Genomic DNA, 25489 nt, shown 5'->3' on the forward strand with positions numbered 1-25489 from the left:
GTGACTTCTTTTGCTCTGTGTTTGGAATACCATTCCCTGGCAGTGCCAGGGGCTACCAGCCCAGCCCCCTGAAACAGAAAGCTCCCAACAGCCTTTCTGGGATTTGAATCAGGTTGCACTTGTGTAAAGCAAGTGAGCGTGGTGCACAACTGCCTGCAAACTATGGGATGGTGCACCTGGGCTCTGCCCTCTGTCATGTCCTTCCCCAGGGCTCCCACAGGATCAAGGGGTACCTTACTAGGGTACCATGCTTTGGGGAATTGCTGAGAAGAAGAAAAGAGTGGTATAGTGATGGAAAAGGTACAATTCTCACCTTTCCTTCTACCCCTCCTTTATTTTCCTGGCCTTGACTGCTGTTTAGCTGGATGTACTGGGTGCACCGTAGAGCCTTGCTTCAAGACCTCTTTCATGCACAGAAAGTGCAGACTGTGGTAGTCTGAATAGAGTCCTAACCTTTTGAAGGCATTGATGGATTTATCCATCAAGTGTTTCATAAGGCGTTTTTGTGTCAGCATTAGAGATCAGAAAGGTTTTCTTTTTCATGAGAAATATCTTGGCTTTCTTTGTTCTGATGGTGTTCTTTGACAAGACAAGTAATTCTACACATTTTGTTAAAACCTAAATAGCAGTACATTAATAAGTGTCTGGTACAAAGAACTGATAAATGTAATCAAATAGGGTTTAAGCTAAAGCTTGTAATTCAGTCCTTTTTCTTCTTTTTTGCTTTAGAAAAAAAATTGTAGGAAACACTATACTTATTGTGCCTTCTTATTATTCTGCAATCCATTGGCAGCAGCAAAGTAGTCCTTATGGAAACCGTTCTTGATTTCTGTTGTGACAGGGGGTTCCTTTACAGCTGTTCTTGAAGGTGCTTTCCGGTATGTCTATAAAAGCAAAATCCAAAATAAACATTTGGATTCATTTAGTGCCTGACAAAACACTACTTATGGTTAACTGTAATTGGAGCTTGTCTGCTGCTTGTTGATGCAGATGTATATATTTGCTTCAGACTGCATTAAGGGGTATATTAGCCTTTTCGCTGCTGTGGGTGATGTTACTTACTAGCCTTAGCGTAATACTTCTCAATGTCAAAAGAGATTTCAAGCCTTGTACACTAAAAGCTTTATGCATGCAGGCAGACTAGAGCACTCCCTGCTAAAAGATGTTGAAGTAAACAAGGCAAAGACAGAGCTCTAAATTATTTTTTTCCCCTGAGGAGGAGGAAGACTCACATTTGTCCACCAAAGCAAGTTCAGACCTTGTATGTACTGAATGCAGTACCTGATCTGCTATACAAGTGCAGAAGAGTTGAGCTACAATGAGGAAGTCATCATCACTGAGTAACTCTCTCAGACAGACTATATCTGTTGTGCTTAAGTGATGTATATATTTTAAGACTAACGCATTTTAAGCACTGATGATCATTACATCTGAGTCCACCCAGACTGCTATCCAAAAATACCTGTTTTCCCCATCCTTGTCAGAGAACTCTCAGAAGACTGCTTACCTTAATGTAGAAGTTGATGAAGAGGATGACCAGTGTGGCCATGTAGGAGGACTGGAACATGAGGCAGCCAAATGGGAATCCACATGGCTTCACAGCTGCGCTGAGTGTGTGCACAATAGTGAGGAGAAACTGGATCTGGGGAGAGAAAATAGTGCAGGTGTATTTGCTGAGAAAGGGTCAATGCTAGCTAACTCAGACACAGCAATGTCCGCTAGTCCTGCTCCCAGAAAGCTTGAGTACTCTTGAAAAGTATCCCTTTATAACCTCTGAATGTATTGTGAGTGTTAAGTTAAAATGGTGCTCTTGTGAAATTAAATAAAACCCTAAGGGGTCAGAGGTTTCTTAAAGTAAGTTTATAGGCAGAATTGACAAAAGGAAAGTTTGCGGTTTTTTCTCTCAGATTTAGTAGGTTTTGTTTTATCTTCCAGTCCTTGTGACAGGTGGAGTTGTTGTCTCTTGTTACTGGGCAGGAACTGGAGGAGGCTCTGAAGATTCCTGGCAATAGCTTTAGAAGTCTGAACAGAAAATGCAAAACTCGGGTCCGAGGAGTTCAGATAGGCTATCACTTGCATTAATAGAGTTAAGGAGGGAAGAAAGGAAGCAAAACTGAGACAGGGAAGGAATTGCAGAGACTTGTCTGTATTTAGAACTGTGAGCCACAGCCCACAGTGGTGCACCTCGTTCTCCTCAGGCAGATAAGTGTGCCCTCAAACCAGTGTACTGAGGTGCATTTCCAACAGGGCAATGTGTTTCACCTGCAAGGATGGTCTCAGATCAGAGAAGCAGCTTTTGCTAAGCAAATTTCTACACAGGCATTTTAAAGCTCACTGCAAACATCTGAATTTCCAAATAATATGAACAGGCCCTAAGAGAAAAAAAGTAAAAGGAACTTTATTTCATATCAAACTTCATATCTTGTTGATAGAAACTTTTGATGTGGTTCAGGTCCTCAGGTACAGCAACAGGTGGAATGGACTTTTAGAAGTCAGTCAATTTCTGTATTGCCTGAAGTTTGTTTACATCATCTTGCATTTTGTAGTTGTACAACTGTGTTGTGGGTTAACTTGGCTTGGCTGCCAGCTGCCCACGCAGCAGCTCTCTCCCTTCTCCTCAGTAGAGTAGGGGAAGAAAATAAGATGAAAAGAATTTGTGGATTGAGATAAAGGTAGAGAGGGTAATTGATAAAACTTACCTATTACTGTTATAAACAAAATAGACTTGACTTGAGGAAGATTAGTTTCAAGTACGGCCAATTAATAACACAAAAGGATAGCAAGAAATAAAATCAAAACCATGTTCCTCTAAACTCCTGTTTCTTCTCAGGTTCAACTTCACTTCTGACTCCTCTACTTCTTTCCATGTGGTGCAGGGGGATGTGGTTTGTAGTCAGCCCATATTTCTCCTCACACTCTTTTCCTGCTTCATTGTGGCGTCCCTCCCAAAGGAGAGAGTTCCAATGTGGGTATTTCCCATGAGCTGCAGTTCCTCACAAAGTGCCCCAGCATGGGTCCCTTCCACATGGTCCAGTCCTTCAGGAGCAGGCTTTTCCTATGTGCATCCCCAAGGGGTCACAGATTGTGCCAGCAAACCTGCTCCAGGGTGGGCTCCTCTCTCCATCGGTCCATAGAAGCCTATTTCCCATTGGCTGTATCTTCCTTCAGGGCAGACATGTCCATCGCTGCAGCATGAGCTCCTCCATGGGCTGCAGGGGAACAGCTTCACCAGCATCTTCACCACAGGCTGCAGAGGAGTTTTTGGTGCTGATTCCCTCCTTCTGTTCTGACCTGGGCACTTGCAGGGCTGTTTCTCTCACATTTCCCATTTTCTCTCTCAGCTGCTGTGCTATGTTTTTCACCCTTAAATAAATACAGTATCACGGAGGTGTTCCCAGCTTTGCTGATGGGCACAGCTTTGGCCAGCAGGGGAGGTCTGTCTTGGCTGGCTCTGTCAGGCATCTTTTGTGACTTTTAAATCATTTTTTTTTCACAATTAAGGAGTAGTCATTTTCTATGCAATGGTTCAAAACTAACAGAATTTTGTGCACTAAAGAGTTTCTACTGTTTGTTTTCTACAGAAAACACTTTTGAGCATAATTTCCTTCATTAAACTTTATCAAGCTGCACTAGCGACTTATCCTGTATGATAGTTTAGTTATACTTCAATTCTAACTGGCTATTAAACCATGTTTACCTATAGTTCATTTAGTCCTCGCTGACATTTTGAAGGATTTCTAGTAGTTAAAAATGAAAGTAAGACAGATACATACCAGTTGTGCCTGAGTGAGGTATTTCTTCCACCAGAGATATTTGCGCATAGAAGGGATGACTGACAGTCCGTAGTAAGAATACATAAGCACGTGGATAAAGCTATTCAAAGTGGGTCCAAAGAAGCCTACAAAAATCCATTCGGGAAAAAAAAATTAAATACCAACTTCTAGAAAGTGAGAGAGGATATTATTGCTTGTGGTATTGCTCCTACATGGAATCTGTTGCATATGGTAAGTGTTCCTTTCATGCTTATTCCTTGCTAAAGACATTCCTGTTGTGTAGAGGTGCTCTCCTAGGGATAACTGAAAAACCAGATGATACTTGTAGAGGATTGTTCTCATGCTGAATTTTGTATTTTTATCTGATATTTTTTTTCTTCACTTTTTCCTATCCTGTAGTTTACAGGTTATTTTTTTCCCTCTCCTAAAACTGTTCTTACTATGAGTCTTTCTGTTATTCCTGTAAGCTTTAAACACTGCTGTGGATGACTTTGCTGTTAGTATGCAGCTTAGGACCCTGTGAGACTTCTATATTCCTGCTCTCTGATGCAATAGCAAAGGCTTTATTCTGAATTAAACCAGCCTTTTGTGCCCGTGTTTGATCACTTTTGTTTTCTTTATTGGCTCTTCTGCTAGATGCACATTTCACAGAATTTCATCCCAGATGATACCTTGCTGCTCTTATTAGTTACATTTAATAAATACTAGTTCTAGAGGAAATTCATCATCCTCTGTACTTTGCAGACTGTGGAGAAGCATCAGCGCTGCTCTGCTGTGTGCTTGTGTGTTTGATGGCAGTACTACAACTACAAGATGGACTCACCAGTTGTTCTGATTTTACCACTGATTAATTACTTAGCTACTGATTTAATTACGGTTGTGCAGTGCTAGTGTAAAATGTGGGGACCACACATTAGAAAGCTCAAACTCCCATTGATTTGTTTACACCTCTAGAAATAGCTCCTAATCGCTATGAAATCTCTGATCCCTGCTTCTATCTCTAACAGTGATTGACTTTGATTTTGTGCTGCCCACAGTAAGAGCCAACAAATATGAATTCTGCTTTTAGCTCTGAAAAAGACCTGCAACAAGTTTCTTTACAAACTATTACAATGGGCTAAGGTGACTCAGTCTAATAAGCTGTAAGAAAACTGTTTTTTTTCTCAACTTTGAAAGCACTTCCACAGGAAGCCTCTAGCTGTGTGAAGCCCTGGAAAAGCGAGACAGCTGAAGTAGTTCTCTGCTGTTTGGACTTCTTATACAAATGCCAAGTGACCAGCCTGTGGCATCATAGATCCCTTCCTATAGGGAAGATGATGACAGTTGGTATAACCTTCTGAGGATGTATTTTTATACAAAACAGAAGAAACTCAAACTGGTATTTTAATTAGTGACTATGTAAGTAAAGTATCTTGCTAAAGCAGAGATTGATGTATACAAGAGATGAGCCTGTAAAAGGGCCATTGATTTAATTTGTTGTGATTGATAAAGGCTTTACCAGAGTCATGACTTCTCCCTGCATCTACTTTTGGAGTAGGTCTTGTATGTGCTGGCTCCTCTGTGCTACTCAGTACTGTGGCGCTTAAAAGTGGTTTGAAGAGAAGTAAATACATGAGTTTGTGGCAGCTAAGTGAAAAATCTAGAGCCTAACACTCAGGTATTTTTGGCCTGAACTTTTAACCATACTTTTAACTTTGCTGTGTTCTGCAGGTGGCTTGAAAGGCTCTGAACCCTAAAGGTGCCCTCATATTGCACAGTGACACAATTCCTCTGCATGCTGATGTGAATCCTCCCCAGCTGCAGCTGACTGACCTGGGGTGATGAAGCAAACAAAGACTTACTCTGCCCACAAGGTATCCAGTTCAGAACACACCACCAAATGTTAAACATACTGGCATGGTGATACACATGAAGGAAGGTGATCTGGCTGCTTTTCTTTCTCAGTACAAAGAAGATAGTGTCCATGAATTCAATTACTTTGGAAAAATAATACCACCACAGCACCTTGGCTACCTGTACAAGCAAGAACAAAGGAGTGGGAGATCAATATCTGTCCATACAATTGCTTAAATATTACTGTACTTCTTCACTCCCTAGGCATATAACTTCCCAGAAGGCATTAATCCACTATTAAAGGAGAAGTACAAGTTCTGTCTTCAATTTGCTTTTCAATGAAGAAGTTTTGTAAAAAAACACATATCTTTTAAGAAATTGTATAAATATATAATTACCAAAATATAATTTAAGAAATAGAAGCTTTGAGGAAGGGTTTTCTAATTGTTTTGTTGGGTTTTTTCCCAAAGGTGCAGTTTTGTGGGTGTTTTTTTTGCTTCATTTTGGGGTTGTTTGTTCAGTTTTTTTAAGGGTGCTGCTATTTTCTTGACACTGAACAGATTTTGCTGCCAGAATTGTCTTTTGAAAAAAATCTAAATTTGATACTCAATACAATGAAATCTACCCTCCTCTAGAGTAGAGATATTTTATCAGAGCTCAGGATATGTCCTAGGACAGTTAAAGGCAGTTAAAACAGAAAGGATGCTGAGGGCTGAGCTGCTCTTGTCTCTCACCCGGATATCAGCCTCCCCTGCACTGTGGAGGTTCTGGCACTGCAAGTTGTAGCCGCCTTCCCACGTGGCAAGGATGAGCTGGAACAGAAAACAGAGGAATTACGTTCATGAACAGATGGAATGCTTTTTCCCTCTGCAGTTGTTCTGTCCTCACTGTGGGTATCTGCTCCTTCCATGAACTGATGCTCTTGAACCAGACAACTTGCTAATATCTTGTTTTGAAATGGAAAAACATCAGTTAAGCTGGAGATATGAAATGATGCATTTCTTCTCTGTCTTTAGAGCCTTCAAGGCACTCATTAAAATCTATCATCATTCAATGCACCTCCAAATCCTTGCTCCAAAGCAAACACTGGAATAGTGTATCCTTGTTCTGAAGCAGTATGAACAGAGCTTAACACAGCTACTTGTGAAAAGCTGCCCTTGAGAAAAATTCCCTCTTTGCCAAGCAAACAGAAGGCAAATGCAAAGTAGTGCAATGGGAGAAATATTTCCTAATGCCATACATGTCTCTTTATTCTACACTGTTAAATGCAGGAGGAAGTGAAGGAGAGCAGGCACAGTGCTGAATGGAGGTGTGAATAGCACACAAGCAATTTCTTAGGTTCTGCACATGTCATATAAGGGAAGCAGACAGAGCAATGACACATCAGAGTGCTGCACTGGGATGGAGCAGGTTTCTAGAAAACCATATGGTAGTCTAGATATGGAATATTTTTATAGTAACAGCAACCTAAAGCGTTCAGCAGCCCTTTTGGAAGAGGGAGCATCATCTCTTGCTTATAAATGCCATATAGAATCCATTGATTTTGAAAAGGTCTTGCTTATTCTCAAATAAGTGCAAAGTGGGTTTGGGGACAAACTGAGCAACTCATGTTCTAGGATCTTTCTCACCCTCTGCAGCCACTGCAGAGAGTGAAGGTGGGAGAAATGCATTCATGTGTTATGGTGTAAGCAGAATTGCAAGATGCTGAGAGAAGTGGGCTGCTTTCAGCTCTGGAGCTACTTTCACAGGGATTATGTGTGTCAGCACAGAACATTTCCTTCTAGCATACAACGAAAAGAACTGTTCTGTTTTAAATCTGTGACAGTCTATACAAAAGTGAAGCAGAGACAGTCTCAGTGATCAAACAAAATTAATTCCTAGAGTAAATACATTAAAAAATATTATTGATACCATCCAGAGGATTAGAAAGTAGCCTAGAATGATTATTATAAATTCACACTAAAATGCACTGAAACCTGGAGAACCAGGGTCTTCTACTGTTTTTCGTCTGAATTCAAACTCTGTGATTGTCCCTGTAATATGAACTTAGCTGTTTTAGGTGGCCAAAACAACCCATAGAAATTGCAGAGAGAGATGACAATACTGTTAATGAGTGTTTTATTGATAAATGCTATGTAGCAATTAAAACAAACATATTCCTTTACAACCAACTAATTTTTCTGCTTTGCTGAAGAAACTTGACCTCAAAATTTTCTGCTGCAGCAGGTAAAATATTGGTTCACAGAATTTTGCTAGGAAAATACGCAAATTTCAACATTTGCATTACTCTATTGCAACTGTTCTGATTTGTATATGATTACAGTGGATTGATTTTTGAAAAATCTTTTGCATGTTGTCTCCTTGTGTATTAAAGGTCAGGACTGTGGGCCAGCAGGTTCTGAATAAAACCCTGAGGAAGGAAGGTGGTGTCTCACCACATGTCAGGAGTTGCAGTCCTCCATGGAGATACTTTGAGGTTATTTTTGGTCTGGATTAATTGACACTGGTTTTTTGTTTGGTTTTTTTTACCACCTGTAAGTAGTAGAGTGAACCTTGACAAAGAACTCGGTTGTGCTTTCACTTCTACATTAAACCTGGTTTTGATTATACCTTTGCCATTGATTTGTTAAGTGACCTTAAAACACACAGTCACCAAAAATTGGTGTAGTCAGCAGGTTTGCAAGCAGTATTACTGACTACTTACAAAAGCATGGAAGAAGTCCAAGTCCTAAGTTCTCAGACAAATGGGCTCAGCATAACTGGTGTGATTGGTAAGTTGTGGAGGAAAGTCTGTAAGTTGCAGGGGCTCTATAAAGGCTAGGAAAAAGAAAGTGATCATTTGCAAAATGTTAGATACCTTTCCAGAGGCTGCCTGCCACTCCAGAAAAGATAATATTAAAGAGAAACAAAGACTGAAAACTGAAATGGAAAGGTACTGAGTTACTACAGTCCTTCAAAACAGAACTGCTCCAGAGACAGCTTACAGGAGGAACAGAAAGAAAAACAAAAGTTGAAGGAAAAAGTGGACCTAATGATTATGTGGGCTCCAAATCCTCCTGACATTGTGCAGATTAGTAAATTAATTGCATCTCCAGAAGACTGGGAGGGTAACAGAAGGAATGGTCCTTGGGAGAAAAAAACAGACTTCTGCACCTGGAATACAGCGACCGTGGATCTATGGACAGCCCAGGGAATGAGAGGCTGGAAAGCAGCCCCATGGAAAGGGACCTGGGGGTCCTGGTCAGTGGCAAGTTGAACGTGAGCCAGCAGTGCCCTGGCAGCCAGGAGGGCCAACCCTGTCCTGGGGCATCAGGCACAGCATGGCCAGGCAGGCAAGGGAGGGATTGTCCTGCTCTGCTCTGAGCTGGGGCAGCCTCACCTCCAGTGCTGGGGGCAGTTTTGGGTGCCACAATATGAAAAGGATATCAAGCTGTTAGAGAGCATCCAAAGGAGGGCCATGAGGATGGTGAAGGTTCTGGATGAGAAGCTGTGTGAGGAGCGACTGAGGCCACTTCAGCCTGGAGAAGAGGAGACTGAAGTGAGACCTTATTGCAGGCTACAACTTCCTCATGAGAGGAAGAGGAGGGACAGACACTGATCTCTTCCCTCTGGTGACCAGTGACAGAACACAAGGGAGCAGCATGAAGCTGTGTCAGGGGATGTTTAGGTTGAATATCAGTAAAAATTTTCTCACCCAGAGGGTGGTTGGGCACTGGAAGAGGCTTCCCAGGGAAGCGGTCACAGCACCAGACCCAACAGAGCTCAGTAAGTGTTTGGACGAGGCTCTCAGGCACATGGTGTGACTGTTGGGGTGTCATGTGCAGGGCCAGGAGTTAGAATCAATCATCCTGATGGGTGTCTTGACATAATTTTTGAAGTTTTCCTGACAGTGCTGAACAGGTAAGCCCAGTAGTAGCTCAAGATTTTGGGTTTATTTTTTTCAAGTACTCAATTCAAAGGTTCCATGTTGGAAAATGAGATTAAAAAAACATTAAAGGCTCATAAAGAAAATATTTATTTTCAACATTAATATTTCTTTTGAACATCATAATTTTTTAATTTGGTAATTAGGTAATTTGCAACTCTTTACAAATGATCAGCGTGAAAATGGGGAGTAATCTTTGGGGTTAGAATACCACTCTGTCTGACTGCATGGTTTTAGTTAATTTATTTTGTTCAATTTTCCATGATTTTAAAAATGCCAGATTTTGCAAATCATTCTGTTTGCTTATTCTCCAGTCATTTTACTTGGCAGAAGAGTTTCCTCTGGTTTGTGTCTGCATTTCAAAAGCCAGTAGCTTAGACTGAGTATCTTTTTTGACTTTTTTTAACCCGAGTCTTTCACATCAGCTTTTCCGTAGCTCAACATTTATATTCTCCATTGCAGGTACCTAACATACTTCTGTGTCTCCTTTAAGGAAAAGAAAAGAATTCACTTTGAGTTTTGACTCCTCTGCTTTGCAAGACAACATTCAAGATTTCTGGCTAAGTTCCTAATTAAAAAAACAAACAAACAAACAAAAAAAAAACAACCCAAAAAAATGGAAAGAGTGGAAATTTGGAAAGCAGCAAGTCATTTTTATGGGCTCCTGGTGGTCCTAGGCCATGACTTTCCTGTTGGCTCTGAATGATGTGGAAGGTAAGTAGCTCACTCAGTGGTGCCAAATGAGCCAGATGAGCATATCTGGAACAGAAGCCAGCACGTTGATATGAGACATTTTGGTACCAGGTCTCTTTTTTTCTGATGCCAGAACCATACATTACTTGTACTGTTACAGTCACTTTCTCTTTTGTATACTGAGCAGTCACAACTCTGCAGAGCTGATGGTCTTATTAATCACTCAGAGATGGTGCAAGTGCAGGATCTATCAAAGAGATGAGAAATCCTCTCTCTCTTTTGAAACACAAAATCTCTCCCCCTAGAAAGTAATTACTTGAATTCTTTGCATTCTTGGTAACCTATTCTGAAAATAATATTAAAAAAAGTATTGTTTGAAGCTATTTGGAAAAACAGATCACATAAAGAGCAAAGTGATGCCTTGCTAAGTAGCAACATCCTATTAGTAGTTTTCATATTTTCCTGTTTGCCCTAATGCTGTTCTTAACAGATTCCTGTTTTTACACTAATAAATTACTTCTATTCATCTACTCAAGTATAAACAGCATGAGAATTCACGAGTTGTTTTGTCACATCAGTCCAACTCCTGTCTTATTTTTGTAAATGGGGAATCAAAGTGCTCAGAATTGAAAGCTGCTTCCTTTGTCAGAGGTTTCAGGGCTGGGAGTGGGCAGCAGGTACCAAAAGATGATGTAATCCTCTCAACTCATTGAGTAGCAGACTAAGGTCTAACAGCCTGACCCAGAGACCTGTACCCTGCTCATTTCAAGCTTTCAAATTCAAAAATCTCACACCTGTAGCTTGTTTTTCATCTGTTATCCATAGACAGAACGAGTTAATGACAGAACGCGAGGTCACAGTCTCAAGCTGTGTCAAGGGAAACATAGGTTGGATATTAGGAGAAAGTTTCTTACAGAAAGAGTGATAAAGTACTGGAATGGCCTGCCTGGGGAGGCGGTGGAGTCGCCATCCCTGGATGTGTCAAAAAAAGACTGGATGTGGCACTGGGTGCCATGGTTTAGTTGAGGTGTTAGGGCATGGGTTGGACTCGATCTTGAAAGTCTATTCCAACCTTGTGATTCTGTAAATTCTGTGAATTCTGTGAAAGGAAAGTGATGTGATTTTCTGAATGGATATTGCAATTTCTACTGACTGCAGATTCTCTGTGCTCTTTTGGCTTGTAGGAAAATCTCTGTGCATGGTTGGACTTTCTCAGAGAGGAAATGCCTAGAAGCAATAAGGTATTTCCCTTTGTTCCAGGGCAGGAGGAAGGCAGAGGGTGAGGCATCAGCACTGGGCTACATCTGGCTGGTGACAGTCACCAGTGGTGTTCCTCAGGATCAGTTCTAGGGCCAGTGCTGTTCCAAATACCTTTCAGTGATCTGGAGGCACAAATTGAATGCCCCATTGCAGGTTTGCTGATGGTGTGAAACAGGGAGGTGCTGCTGAGTCTTGAGGGACAAGAGTCCTTGCAGAGAGGTAGAGTGGAGCATTGGGCAGTCATCAGTGGGATGAATTATAACAAATCCAAATGCTGGATCTGGCTCTTGGGATGGAGTGTCATGGGCACAGGTATGAACTGGGGGAGGAATGGCTGGAGAGCAGCCCTGTGGAAGGGGATGTGGGAGTGCAGGTGGGCAGCAGCTCCCTGTGAGCCATCGTGTGCCCTGGCAGCCCCAAGGACAAACCTCATCCCAGGGTGCATCGAGCACAGCACAACCAGCCAGGAGAGAGGATTGTCCCACTGCATCAGCCTCCCCCTGAGCACTGTGTGCAGGTCTAGACCCACCATTTAGGAAGGTTGTGGAGATCCTTGAACGTACCAGGAGGGTAACAAATGTGGTGACAGGGATGGAAGCAGGTCCTGTGAGGAGCTACTGGGGACTTTGGGCTTGTCTAACTTGGAGAGAATGAGGGTACCTCATTGTTGTCTACAGCTTCCTGAGGACGGGAAGGAGGGAGGGAGGTGCTGAGCTCTACTTCCCGGGATGCAATGATAGGATGCCTGGGAAAGGTTCCAGTCTGCACCAAGGGATGTTCAGACTGGGCATTAGGAAGCACTTCTTTACCACAAGGGTGGTCAAACCCTGGGACAGGCTTTCTAGAGGGGTGGTCAATGCCCCCAGCTTGTCAATGTTTAAGGGGCATTTGATCAGTGCCTTAACAGCATACTTTAACTTTGGTCATCCCTGAATTGGTCAGGCAGTTGGATTAGGTGGTTGCTGTGGGCCCCTTCCAGCTGAAATGGTCTATCTAATACATGGTCTGTCTATATGGAAACAGATAAGAAGGAAAGAGAGAAACTAATAATGGAGTTAGTATTCAGGTAATTAAAATTCCTCTTAAAAGTTCAGAGCAGGAGTATGAGCACCAGTGTTCTTCTTGTGAAAAAAAAAAAACAAAACAAACAGAACGGGATGTTCTTATGGGTGTGATGGGTACTCATATTGGGTTATCTAAGGCACTCCAGCCTTCAGACCAATTAAAACAACTTGATATGACCACTATTCTCAAGTAATTGAAGTATCACTAAACTAAGTAAAGGAGACTGATCTATCTGTGTAGCACAAGGAAGGACTTAACTTGCAGTACTGTGAATCACTTACTGACCTTGGCCACCAGAGACTTTAGTTAGTCCTTGTGAATGGCAGCTCCTCCCTGGATCTATAGACTTGGACAAAATAGTCCTAGAAGCACTTACCTGATGGGCACATCCCAAGGAAAAGGGGGTGACACAGGGCAGTGTTTCATGAAGGAGAGAGAAACTACATTTTCTTTTTTATCTTAAATAACTTTTAGAATGGAATGTCTGAGAAGATTATCAGTGTCTAAAAAAGGAGACCAGCTATTAATAATCAGACAAGTTTTTCCTTTTTTTCATTTTTAAAGGGAGAAATCAGCTCCTTGCCTGTAACTGACACTTCCACAAGCATGCAACATCTGAACTGTCTTGCTATACCCAAGAAGCTGGGGGGAAGCACATCACAAAGCTGCTGAGGCTATCACACTTTTGCATGATAACCCAGTGAAAAGAGGAAGGTAACCACTAATAATCTTTTACTTGTCATTAAATTAGTCTTAAAAATAGCTAGAAAGCTTTAAGGCAGGGTTTGAGGGTGTCTTTTGGCTAAAAAATTAAATTGTAAAATCTTCTGTGAATAATATTTATTGAAGAATATCTCTCTATAGAGGTTGCCTATCTTTAGACAAGAATCCAAGAATTGTGATATAATCCCAGATTTTAGAAGGATAGCTGCGATGCAGAACAGCCTGTGTTTCCAGATTGGTGCCCTTGTGCCTCAAAGATCTTGGATAAATTGTAGTCTGGCATGACTAAAACCCTATAGGGAAGCAGCATGGGCTTGATGGTTCAGCCCAGGATGGGGAGATCCCAGAATGTTCCAGTCTTGCCACTTGGTTAGTGCCATGGCTTCCCCAAATGTAAAAATTTAGTGGTGGGATTGTGCCCTACAAACACAGGTGCTGAATAGGAAACACCCCACAAGATTTGTCACAGGGGAAATATTTTGTTATTCCTCTTTATGATGCATTCAAGATATTTTTCATGGGGATATAACTGTGAAAAGTGTGCTTTGGGCTACTGCTTGGTAAGGCTCTCCAGCTCTCCCTGTGTCTGGTTAGAGGGGTCAAAAAATTGCATGCATGGTGTCTCCCCCAAAAAGATCTGCTAATTCTGTAATACACCAAGCGGAGTTTGCTATCCTGACGTGCAGAACATACAGCTGGGCCCTAAGTTGGATGTCTCCTCCACCTGAAGCATCGTAGCTAAAAGGATACTGGTTATTCCAGAGTGGAGCAAACATGTGGTCCTATGCTTTCTTCCTGTTTTTAGGTCAGAGAGTTCATAACATGGTGACAAAAAATAAGAGCCCCATCCCAAGTGAAGTTTCGATAATTGTTTGAATATTTTATCAACAAAAACGCTTTCCAATATAAAGCCATATAGTTGAGAAGCTACCAACCAGTTCTATTTAATACTCCTTAAGTAAATCGGAGCCTGATCGAAGGATTAGTGAACTAATGACTTCAAAATTACTTATAAATGGTAATTACTTTGAGTATTGCTGTTGTCTGGGATAGTGGGATAGGCTAAAAGAAATCCCGTCTAGGCTTATTTTCCATGAGTCTTTGATTATGTCTGCTCTGAATAGCTCCCCTATCATATTTTGTGGTACCAGTGGAGGTATTAGAAGCTGTGCACATATGGAAAACCTGATCATATGAAGTTTTATTCTTGATTTCCAATAAGGTTCTACTGAATTCTCTTTGAATGTGAACAAGAGATCCAGAACACTGCCTTTTTCAATGATCAGGTTAAATGTTCTACTGAAATGCAGAGCTCAGAAAGGTCAGTATGAAAGACAAGGAGGACACAGAGGATGAAAACTGAGATGTGAAGACAACATGCCCAGCTGGAATAACTGCAGGCAAGGACAGCAAAGTCAGCTCCTCAGCTCTCCAAACAAATTATTCGATTAAGATAGAACACCTGGTAATTTAACTCCATTCACACAAAGTTCTTCCTCTATCAAAAGATCTGTTTGTTCTTGTCCTTACATTTCACTGCTTTACAATGCACTCTTGGTGACCTTTTGCTCTCTAGGTTTTTCTTTTTCCCTACTCTCCTTTTCTTCAAATGATAGAGAAGTGCACCTGACCTCTCCTGGTTTCTCACTTTGTTCTTTTTCTCTTGCTGCCCTAAGGCACAAATAATATTTCACTACTAAATAATTGCTTCAAATGAAGCCTTCACCTCAAGCATCAATACTGATGGATATAGAATCTTTCTGTATTTCTGTACTTAATTTACATTTGTTAACTTCTGAACAATTAATGAAGGAGTAAACAACAATTTATCATAATCTTAAACAAAAAAAAAAAAAATAAAGGCAAAAAACCAAATTAAAACAGAAAGCAAAATCAAAACAAAACAAACACCAAAAGCAACATTATGTTGAGGTTGGATTTCTACAGTAAAATTCCAGGACAGTTCAAATTGGTTAGGATCTTTTTCACCTTTCCCCACTGTCTGCACCATTAAAGGTTTACTTAGAACTTGTGTTACACAAGCTCCATCTTTTTAACACTTGCACAGATAGGAAGCAAATCCTTCTGATGTGAGCCATTATAATGATGGAAACAAACAGTTTAAGTGCTCCTTCTATTTTTGGTTTGTTCCCTTTGTTTTGCCCCATTATGTCTAATTCAGGCATTATACTTTCTAATAACACATGAGATATAATTGCAATTGCTGTGTGTAGGGCTAAAAGGGGTCGCTGGTGTCCCTGATCATTCTGGCACTCCTAGGAATCCTCTCACCACCTTGGCATCTATGAACATGCAAGTTATGACTATAATTCAGAAACTGGATTTAATGTGGGATGAATTTTCAGCTCCTAGAAACAGCTGAAGTATATTTATTTTGCTGCTTTTTATTTTATTGAATCCTGCAAGGTAGAAGACTTGTTTTTTCTGTCTCCTCCAGAAAGATTAATGCACTGGGCTGGCAATACTTGTGAGTTCTGCTCTTTTCCCTTTGCACAAAAAGAGGGGTCCTCACATGCAAGTCCTGCTTGCCTCCATGGATGTGGTTGCTTGCTTACAAATCCCATGGATTTGTAATAAGTCTGAGAAGCTACCTGGGGATACAGGCAGCTTGAGACATCACGCCACCTCTCTGCTAATGACACATATCTCTAGATCTCCTTTTAATCTGACCCAAATGGTGCCAGTGTCCTGGTTTTCTCAGTGCCTGATCAACAGACAGACTTGGATGGGACCTTGATGACCAGCTGAGATTTGATTTAAATAGGGCAGAGGTGATACTTACTGCTGGGGAAAGCAGCCTAGGACTGTGGCAGAGATTATGTCTATTCCTATTAGTGAGAGAGAGTATCCTCACCTGAGTAATTTCAGAATTCAGAGATCAGCACCATTCTCTCATGTTTCCAGTTTAAATTTATCACTGAACTTGTGACAGTTTGGCCTCTGGTACCTCAGGTTGCATCCCTAAAGTGTGGTTTGTAAGAAACAATTCTGAAATATGCACAGATGTGATGTTTTTTCACAGTAAGCTGGTTTACTGCTCATAGTTGGTAATTTTAGCATCTTAAGCAAAGATCTGTGCTGAAAAAAGGCATATATTTATTAAGGGAAATTGTTAAAAGTTTTGATTTTTGTTGAAGTAAAAAGGTGCTTGCTGTTTTTCCTTATACAGAGTTTGACAATGTTCTAGAAGTTGTTGGATCAGTAGAGTTAATCTGGGTCTATGAGCACTTACTGGTAGGGAAAAGTATACAACAATAACCAACTTCTGATGCGGCTTTCTTTGGTAGCAGCAAGGGTGGAAGGAATTGTCATTTTCCTCCTCAGCAGCCCACCTGCAGCCTGCCCAGTCTAAGCACCTGTGTTTAAGCTTCAGGTACTTGAAAAAAATATGCTCCAAACCCAAGTGCCAACTTGACCATACTCAGCTGGGGAAAGTAAGCAACTTTAACAACTTCAGGAAAATCTATTTGCCTGACTCAGAGGTCTAAAGGTCTAATAAGCTGCCCTTCTGGGAGGCCTTCAGAGGCACCTAATTCTCTGTTGACTCAAAAATTTTGAGATATCTCATTCGGATGAGGGCAGCTGGGCAGAGCTGTTTAGCTTTAGACCTTGTCCTTGGGGGATCGTAGGGGTATCTGACCTCATGCACATCTTAGAGTTGTCCTGGAGCTGTTCCTCCAAGTGCTTTGCCGAGTGGTTGACCTCAAAGCTCAGAGATAAAATCGGCTCCCAGATAGTTCATGCCCACTGTGCAGTGCATGGAGCTCTGGCTCAAAAGAGGAATCTGCCCTTGGAGATTTAAAAACAGCCCTTTTGTTATGACTCTTTGCTGTCAGCTTCGTCTTCTTGTCTTGAGGTTGCACAAATCAACTGTTGTGCTATATATATATATATAGCTATAAAGACCACCTATAACTAGTGAAGAGATGAAGAATTGAAGCACAGGTACCCCCATCAGCATGTTTACCATGTTTCTCATTAAATCCATAATGTGAAACAGGTTCTATTTGGAGGTACACCCTTTCTTGTGAATCAGATAGTTTTTTTTCTTTTGGATGTCTAAGAAGTAAGACATTTTGGAGCTATTGCAAGAAATGCTGTGTGGCATCTTACAAACAGAACAAAGAAAGATGATTGGTTATGGGGGTTTCTTTTGGTGGCAGGTGGAGGGAATATATTCTATCTCTATTGTAGACCTGCTCATTTTGTGATTTATCCCCAGTAGAGACCAGAGGGGTGTAGGTGCATTGAGAGGATGGAGGAATAAAACAACTATTGTAGATGTGTCTAACGAGGAATTGATCCTGGATCACAGTCACTGGAAGGATCAACTGTGTTTACATAAGGAACCACTGTGCAGAATGTGCTAAATATAGGTAACTCTTGCCATAAAGAGCTTACTGTCCACAAAAGACTGAGAGAATAAGGGGCATAGAGAGAAGCTTTGGAAATGCTTCGCCATGGAAATTAATCGCCATGACTTTATTTGGTAATGAAGATGATTTCTGCCTGTTTTTCTTCAGCAGGGATGTGCAGGCAACCTCAGGCAGGACTGAAAGTATTAACTTCCATTCTGCTCCTTCACAGGAGAAGCTGTGATGGGAGCCAGGGAAGTAGACTAAGAGAAAATACAGAGCCAGTATAATGGAAGTGTGTTTTGTACAGTGTAAAACCAGCCTGGCTGACAGTCCAGAGCTGAGAGTGAAATCTGCAGTAGAACAGCTGGCAGTGCAGATCAGCCACCATGTTCCCTGGGTTCCCAAATTTGCAGAATGTGGAGCTGTGAGCTGGCACTGCCATCCATGCCCTGTTGCCATCTGGGAGGTGTAAATCAGCAGTCTCCAGCCTCAGAATCAAGGTCTCAAGGGACTAATCTAAGGACTAACACAACTCAGCAACTGTCTGCAGCAAAGTTAGCCGCGGGAAGGCAGCTGAACAGGAGGTGGCTAAATACAGTTCCTACCAGGATGTGAAGGTGGCTAAAATCAAATTTGCTTAATTCATGCAAATGAGACCTGCTAAAATTGTCTTTGTTCTTCCATTTATTTACTTGTGGCAGGCCAATGAGACTGGAAGGGAAAGGGAGCAGCAGTATTGTTTTCTATTCAGCTAATCCTTTTTGCTGAGTCCTGCTACTGCAGCCATTTATCTGCATACCTTCAAGCAAAATGGGGATTTAAACATCAAAGTACTAATTTAAATTCTGGAGGACAATAACTGTGGAGTCATCAAACCTTCCAGCAATTGTGCTGGTTTCTCCTTTGCTCTAAATCTTATCCTGCACTCCCAGACACCCACAGCAGCCTCTGAAGCCAGCTGGAGCATTGACCAGGATAAAGTTCTGCATAACACAGTCAAGTCCTTTGCACAAAGGCTGCTCCTCAGCCATTTGACCAGGCCAGTCACTTGCTGTTTAGCTCAAATTAATTTAAAACTCGAAGTCTTTGGGTATCCTGTTCGGCTTCTAAAAAGTTTCTTGTCCAGCCAACAGAGTAAGGTGGAAACTGTAGCCAAGAGCCCCAGGAGTGAAAAATGCTACAAGGCTGTGCAGGTAACAGAGCAGTGTTAGGCACATGCTGACACTGAAATCAAGCACACTCTTCAGCCAGAGCTTCTCATGCCCAGGGTCACTTCTTTGGCAAAAAAACAAAAACAGTTTTGTGGGTTTTGTCTTTTAGTTTTTGGTTTTGAGGCCTTCAAGTAATGTATGTTAATAGCTTAATATTAAAAGTATCACAGTTATCAGAAGGTTGAAAAAGGGCAGCTCCCAAATAATATCCAAATAGTGACTTTTGGCTTCTGTTTCCCTCTGCAGAAGTAAAACCACACATATCTGCTGAGGGGCACTGTTTGAATCCTCTTCTGCTGCAAAATCATCAATGCATTCAAACCTCTCTTCTGATTCTAAATGGATCCTGAATTACATAAGCATGTTCCTTTCTGATAAGTACTTGGGAAATAATAATATGTGACCATATTCATCCTCCAAGCCCCACAGCCCTTGGGGATGAAGCGGTAAGTTTTTAACATCTGTCTTTTACTGTCTGACTGTATGAGGAACGCTTCTTAGTCACAAAAGCAGAAAAATAACGCTGAATTGCCAGTACCATAAATAAATCAGTACTTGTTCTCATCTATAAATCTATTTGTGTTTAAACATGGGCCTGGAAAAATCATTCCACAGTCAGTCATACAAATAAAGCCCAATCTAAGGCATTTTCATGGGTGCTGAAGGACAAGGTTATAGGCATGTTTGAGCAGAGTGACATTTCAAATTTAGATTCAAATTTATGCTTGTGGACACAATCTGGACAGCAAAGAGCTGTCCCCAGGTGTGGATTGTAGCTCAGGAAGGACGATCAACACATGCCAAGATCTAAGATGAGAAGGAGCTTTTAAATATTATTTTGCTGTTGATTTAAACGTTCCTAGCAAAACCACCTGCCACTAAGATATTTCTGCTAAAAACTGAACTTTGGTCACCTTCCTCAGCCACGCTGCATTGCAGAGCACTTACCTCTATGAGCATGTAGAAGGAGAGCAGTGTGATGCCCAGGTTATACACGATGAGGTGAGGTCTGAGAGAGAAAGGAGGCCTGTTCTTCATGAACTTGTTGCCCAGCCATATGGAGAGTAGATATGCTCCAGTAAGGAAAAATGTGGGAAGGTAAGAGTCCAAAAGGAACCATCCTCTAACCCTGGCATCTAAAAAAAGAAACACACAGAGCAGGCAATTAAGAAAGCTATGATAAAGTATTGCTAAAATGAGGCAGAACACATAATGAAAAGAATCTGCTAAAAGTGTGGGATGGAATCAGCCATTCTTTCCTCACAAGAGATATCCATTGCTTTTAACTTATCAAAACTGCATGCTAAGTCTCAGAGAATGTGGGCTGAAAACTGCATGGAATTCCCTAATAATTTAAGGTCACCTCAATCACCTAATTTTAATAGTAAAGAGAAAATAAAAGAGAAAGGAAGGAAAATGAATGTTTTAAAAAAATTTAATTAACATTTTCACTTAATATTTATGTAAATCCTATCTTAATCTGCTCAACAGACAATTTGGAGACAGTATTAAATCCAAAGTATGCATGTAATGTTGCCAGCTCACATGCTGTTTTAAATCTGCACTTGCCATACAGGTAGGAAAGTATATGGCACTGACTAGAAAATGTTCATACAAGGGGAAGACTTTTCAAAAATATTAAATATGAAAAGCAAGTGTCAAATGTTTACTTTGATGGTTATCAAAGATTTTTGGCTGAGGTCTCACTTTCTCACAGTTTCTGTCCCACTTGCCTGGTCCTGAAATGAAATATTAAGGTCAAATCCTGCTTGCCTTTTTCACACAAGTAATCCCATTGGCAGTAATCAGATAGTTCAGTGTATATGAGCAAAGCCTAATCCCAGATGCCTAGCTGGAGGCACCACTTTGTTGTCATACGAGCAACTGAATGTCATGAGTGAAAGGGGTGTGCTTTCTTTTCTTTTTTGTTTTCCCAAGATGGAGCAAAATCTAGAGTCAATTTTCCATAGCAACATTCTTCAGCCATTCACCTATGGAAAGAACAAGGGGGCACCACAACTAGTTTTTAGAATGACTTATGGAGCAAGTGAAGAAAGAAGTCAGTGAGGAGTCATTGTGCAGGTCCCACAGAAAGTTGTTCTTTCTGTTCTTAGAAAGATGTTTTTGCTCTTGGAAAGTGTTTTAAATTACTTAGATTATTTTTTTATAAAGGCCAAGATGGTTTTAAAGATTGTAAAACAAAAACTATTCACAGTGCATGAAAAAACAATTTTACTGTTTTTCTCCCTGTGCTGAAATTGGAAAAGACTGGGTAATGGGTGATGCACCAAGTAAATGTGCCCAAACAATTAGTAATTTATTGGAATTTGTTGTACTGTATTCTTTCCATCAATTCCTTCCTCAGAAATATTTGCATACAGGTATATGTAAAGTGAAAATTTACATATGTTGGAGTAACTTGCATATGAGCTAGGCTTTGAACACCAGCTTTCTTTCTCATTGCTTTTCTCTCTGCCTCCCCCTCACTTCCATAACAGTGTTTGTAACATTCTTCTGTTGAATTTGGATTCCATGAGGCTTGTTAGCCCTTCCGCAGGAAAGACTTTCAACTAGGCCACCACTGGCATGGAAATCCAATGCTCTCCTGGTTTTGACTCTCCCTTTTGGACTCCCAAAAACCTCTAGAAGCAAAAAGATGTAGGATTAAAGCAGTCAGAAGAGCAGAGTCCTTCCTTTTATGGCAGCCTTGCTTTGTGGTCCATTACCAAGCTAAAACGTCTGTTGTCTGTCTTCAGATCTCAGTGCTTATTAGGATTACCTCAGTGTGAGAAGAAAACACTTTCAACAATCTCCTAAAACTCACAAGCCATATGTGAAGCACTAGAATGAATATTTTAGAAGTGATTCTACTCCCTTATGGGCTCTCACCGTGACACAGGAGTCACAGGACAGGTAAAGGTTAAATGCTTAAGTGTTGATGTCTTAGGAGTGTGTGTTTTAGGAGCATAAGGTTTTAATTTATTTAATTGCTATCCTAAATGAAGATGTAGAAAGCAGTCATGCAGCAAGACTGCTGTCTTAGGAAAGGTCTCCCATCTGAGGATTTTAACACTTGGTGCATAAAGGTTACATGCACAAAGGCAAATTGGTATCAGTAGATAGCAAAACAGCATGTTTGATCAAAAAGGAAAAAAATTCAGAAGAGTTCAGAATGCAAATTAAACTACACAGAATAAATTCTGCCCCAGTATGCCCTCAGGAAGTTTTCATTCTGCTATGAGTGGCCACAAGCATGTGGGCTGATCCACACAAAAGCAGAACTTGTGTGCTTGTTCAGGTCAGCATGCCAAGTATTTTTAAGTCCTGTAGTATTCCAATTTCAAGAGAAATTGTTTAAACATGTACCCTTCCTGAATATTTCCCACCACGACCTCAATACCTTGAAGAGTAAGACAGTTTCTGGCAGAAAGTGGTTTATAAAGAGCAGCCAAGGAACGTGACTGTTTTGTTTCCAATTCCACCTATCCCTGAATGACAAGTAGAGGGAGGTTTTTATGTGTCAAGAAGGGGGAGGAAAGGGAATGTATTTCAAAAGAAGTTATCAGAAGAATGAAAGTTGAAAAGTATTTCTGTTGACCGACAGTTAAAACTCTGTGTTCAAATACCATAAAGTTACACTGTCAATATGAGAAAGGATTATTTTTACAGTATTGAAGTAGCACAGCATCTGAAATTGAGACCAAAGCAGTGAATAAACTCCCAGTGGGAAAGCACTGGACTACAGCAGGGGAAGGAGCAGGCGCCCGCAAGCTCTGATCGCTCCATGAATAAGCTCATTCACGGTCACCGGCCATCGTGTGCCAAACCCTTGGGGTGAAATCCTGGCTCCTTTTCAATGAGTGGCAGGCCTCCCAGGCTCTTTGAACGTATCAGGCCTTTGTCAATGAGGTTGAGAAACATTTTGATTCAAGTTTCTCTATAGCTATGGCCAGTCAGCGTCTGAGTAAATTCACTCCTTTTTAAGGTGCAGAGGTTAGATGGGTTTGCTCCAGTCTCTTGCTACTGATCAGTGTCTATTAAGAAAAAGTGCTTTTTACTTTATCATAACTTTAACAAAATACATCTCTTCTTGACCACCTCTTGTCTCTTTCACAGATAAAACAACCAACCAGTCAAGTAGATTTAGCTCCTGCAATTCAATATTAATTTTGTAAAACACCAAACAATACTCTGCAGAGGAAGAACTAGACTGGAAAAATTATCTTTTACAGAAGAAAATTGCTATTTCACTCCTTCTCAAATTGCCTTGAGCTTAAGAACAAGAGGGACCAACAACAAATTGTAAGACCACCCCTTACTTAGAGATTAAACCAATGGGCAGGTATATGGATGCTGTTCCTGATCCAAAGGACTTGTTCTGCTAGTTTGAAAGCAAACACAGAGGAAATCTACAAAGCCCAGCTGATAGCAGTGAATGAAGGTACAAAATACGCCAATATTTATAAATCAAATTCAGATCTTTGATAGCCTGTCCCTCACTGGAATCAGGCAGCACTGCAGCTTGTGTTAACCTGGTGCTCCCAGCGTGACAGAGATAGCCACGCTCTAGTTCCCAGAGGCATTCTGTCTCTTCTAGTGCCCTCAGACACATCTGTTAATGATGACAAAGACCTGCATAGTGACACAAGTACTCCAGGAGTTACTACCTAAAATATAAGCAAAAAAATAGGGGATTGGCTTTTAAAATAATTGAGTGCTGTTATCTATCCTTTTAATCCATCTTGCTGCTGAATGAAGTGTGTACTGTGGATGAAAATCAGTAGAGAGGTAGAAGAGGAATTGTTTGTGGGTTTAGATGTTTGGGGAAGCTCTCAAATTCATTAGATATTCATCTGTGGGGTCATTCAATTTAAAACTGATTGCAGTCTATTGTGAATTATTTATGTGAATTATTTATGTGAATTATTTATGTGGATAAACACACTGGAGGGAGATATGCTATTCAGGAAATGTATGATACTGTGTCATTATACCACCATTTAAATTAAAGATCAGAGCACAGAGACGTGGACAAACAAAGCTAACTTCAGCACTGATGTCTGGAGAAGGATGGGATGGTGATGTACTTGGCAAGCAATACAAATAATACTTGTTTAACTGAAGTGCTTTCCAAAATCCCAAAGGGATCTCTGTGCTACTCAGAATTGGATCAGCTATAGCGTAATCCTTCAGACAATTTGTCTGGACCAACAAGGAAAGAGGAATAAAAGAGGACATCATATTTATTTGGAAAAAAAAAAAAAAACACAACCAAAATAAAACACCAAAAAGTAGCGCTTTTGTTCTTCTGATCACATTTCTTTGTTAATATTAAAATGTGCTATTATAGAAGCCATTAACAAAACCTATTCTGCTTTAACCACTTCTGCTGCTGCAGTTCCCAAGCTATTCAGTGTTTCTTCACTGGAAATATTTCTTTCAAACTTCACATCTACTGAAGATATGATGGAAAAGATTTTGTAGCCAGCCAGCCAGCTAAGAAAAATTAGAATTTCTGGTGTTTAAGAACACATCTTTCCCTTTTACTTCCAATTAAGCAAGAACTGTTCCCGTGACATGGAGAACTTTACTGCAAAAAATTGGGAATCCTTAATCATGCATCCATCCCCACAGCAGCAGTTCTGGATTTAACTATGGGTAAAAGTTTGCAAGGCAATTCCTGAAATGAAACCCAGCCCTATCAACAGCAAGGTGGACTTGCAGGGGCCTACTCTGAAGATTGTGTCCTGTCTAAGTTCCTGTCTCATCCTTTTCTTGTATTTGCTTGGCTCTCTTAGCCCTGCCTTTGATGCTTCATCCTCATCTGCAGACCTATTTTAGGTTTGGTTTCTTTTTTACTTACTCGTTTCAATCCTAACAAAGCATGAGGCACCTCCAACCTACAATTCTTTAAGTTACTCTTGTCCAAACTGTTCCAGAAAAGCAATAATAGGAAGTCAAAAGATGCATCTGTTCTCCCATCCAATCTATTGGTTTATTGAAATTTTGGATGTGATCATTCAGGTTGCTTTTGCTCTAAGCATCCTTCTGAATTAGGTAATTTAATAAGTAGCTGGACAAAACAAACTGGATTATGAATGACAATCAGTCCCAAAGCAGATCTTCCACTTTCAGAAAGATCCATTTTTATTCCATGTTAGGAAGGAAAATTGAATTTCTCTGATATTCTCAGAAACAAAGGAATCATAAATCACTGTATTGATAGATTTGCTACAATAATGGTGTCTTCCTGAAAATACTGTGATTCTGCCTAGTTTACATTTTTCAATAATAAGTTACTCAGCAAATTTTTTAGAAGTTTTTTGGGTGGTAATCTCTAGAAGTATTATTTCATTAAAGGCCTGTAAGTGGAGCAGCTTACCTCGAGGTCCAAACATATAGTCCACAAATGCATTTACTTCCCGATCAAAAGCTTTCAGGGTCTCCTAAAAAATATGGAAAAAGACATGTGGAAAAGAAATTATCTCAGGGTTGCAGAGAGAATATGATTTTAAAAAAACCTCCAATAAACTTGAAAAAAGTTTGTTATGCACAAGTATTTCCAAGGTACACAACATCATGTATACAGAAAAAAACCCCAAACCTCTTTAAAAATTAATTTAGGGC

At 40.6% G+C, this 25489-nt stretch overlaps 1 protein-coding gene across 1 annotated transcript in view; it reads right to left on the minus strand.

Moving 5' to 3' along the window:
- Window positions 1–716: 716 nt before the first annotated feature.
- The window catches only part of ELOVL2 (ELOVL fatty acid elongase 2), a 48696-nt gene continuing 23923 nt past the window's right edge, over window positions 717–25489 (minus strand). Inside the window, 7 exon segments of the mRNA NM_001245548.1 lie at window positions 717–884; window positions 1508–1642; window positions 3774–3898; window positions 5615–5786; window positions 6341–6418; window positions 19811–19998; window positions 25245–25308. Coding sequence (NP_001232477.1) covers window positions 756–884; window positions 1508–1642; window positions 3774–3898; window positions 5615–5786; window positions 6341–6418; window positions 19811–19998; window positions 25245–25308 — 891 coding nt within the window. The 3' untranslated portion in view covers window positions 717–755.

Source organism: Taeniopygia guttata, chromosome 2, assembly GCF_048771995.1.
Source record: "Taeniopygia guttata chromosome 2, bTaeGut7.mat, whole genome shotgun sequence".
NCBI classification, from domain to species: Eukaryota; Metazoa; Chordata; class Aves; order Passeriformes; family Estrildidae; genus Taeniopygia; species Taeniopygia guttata.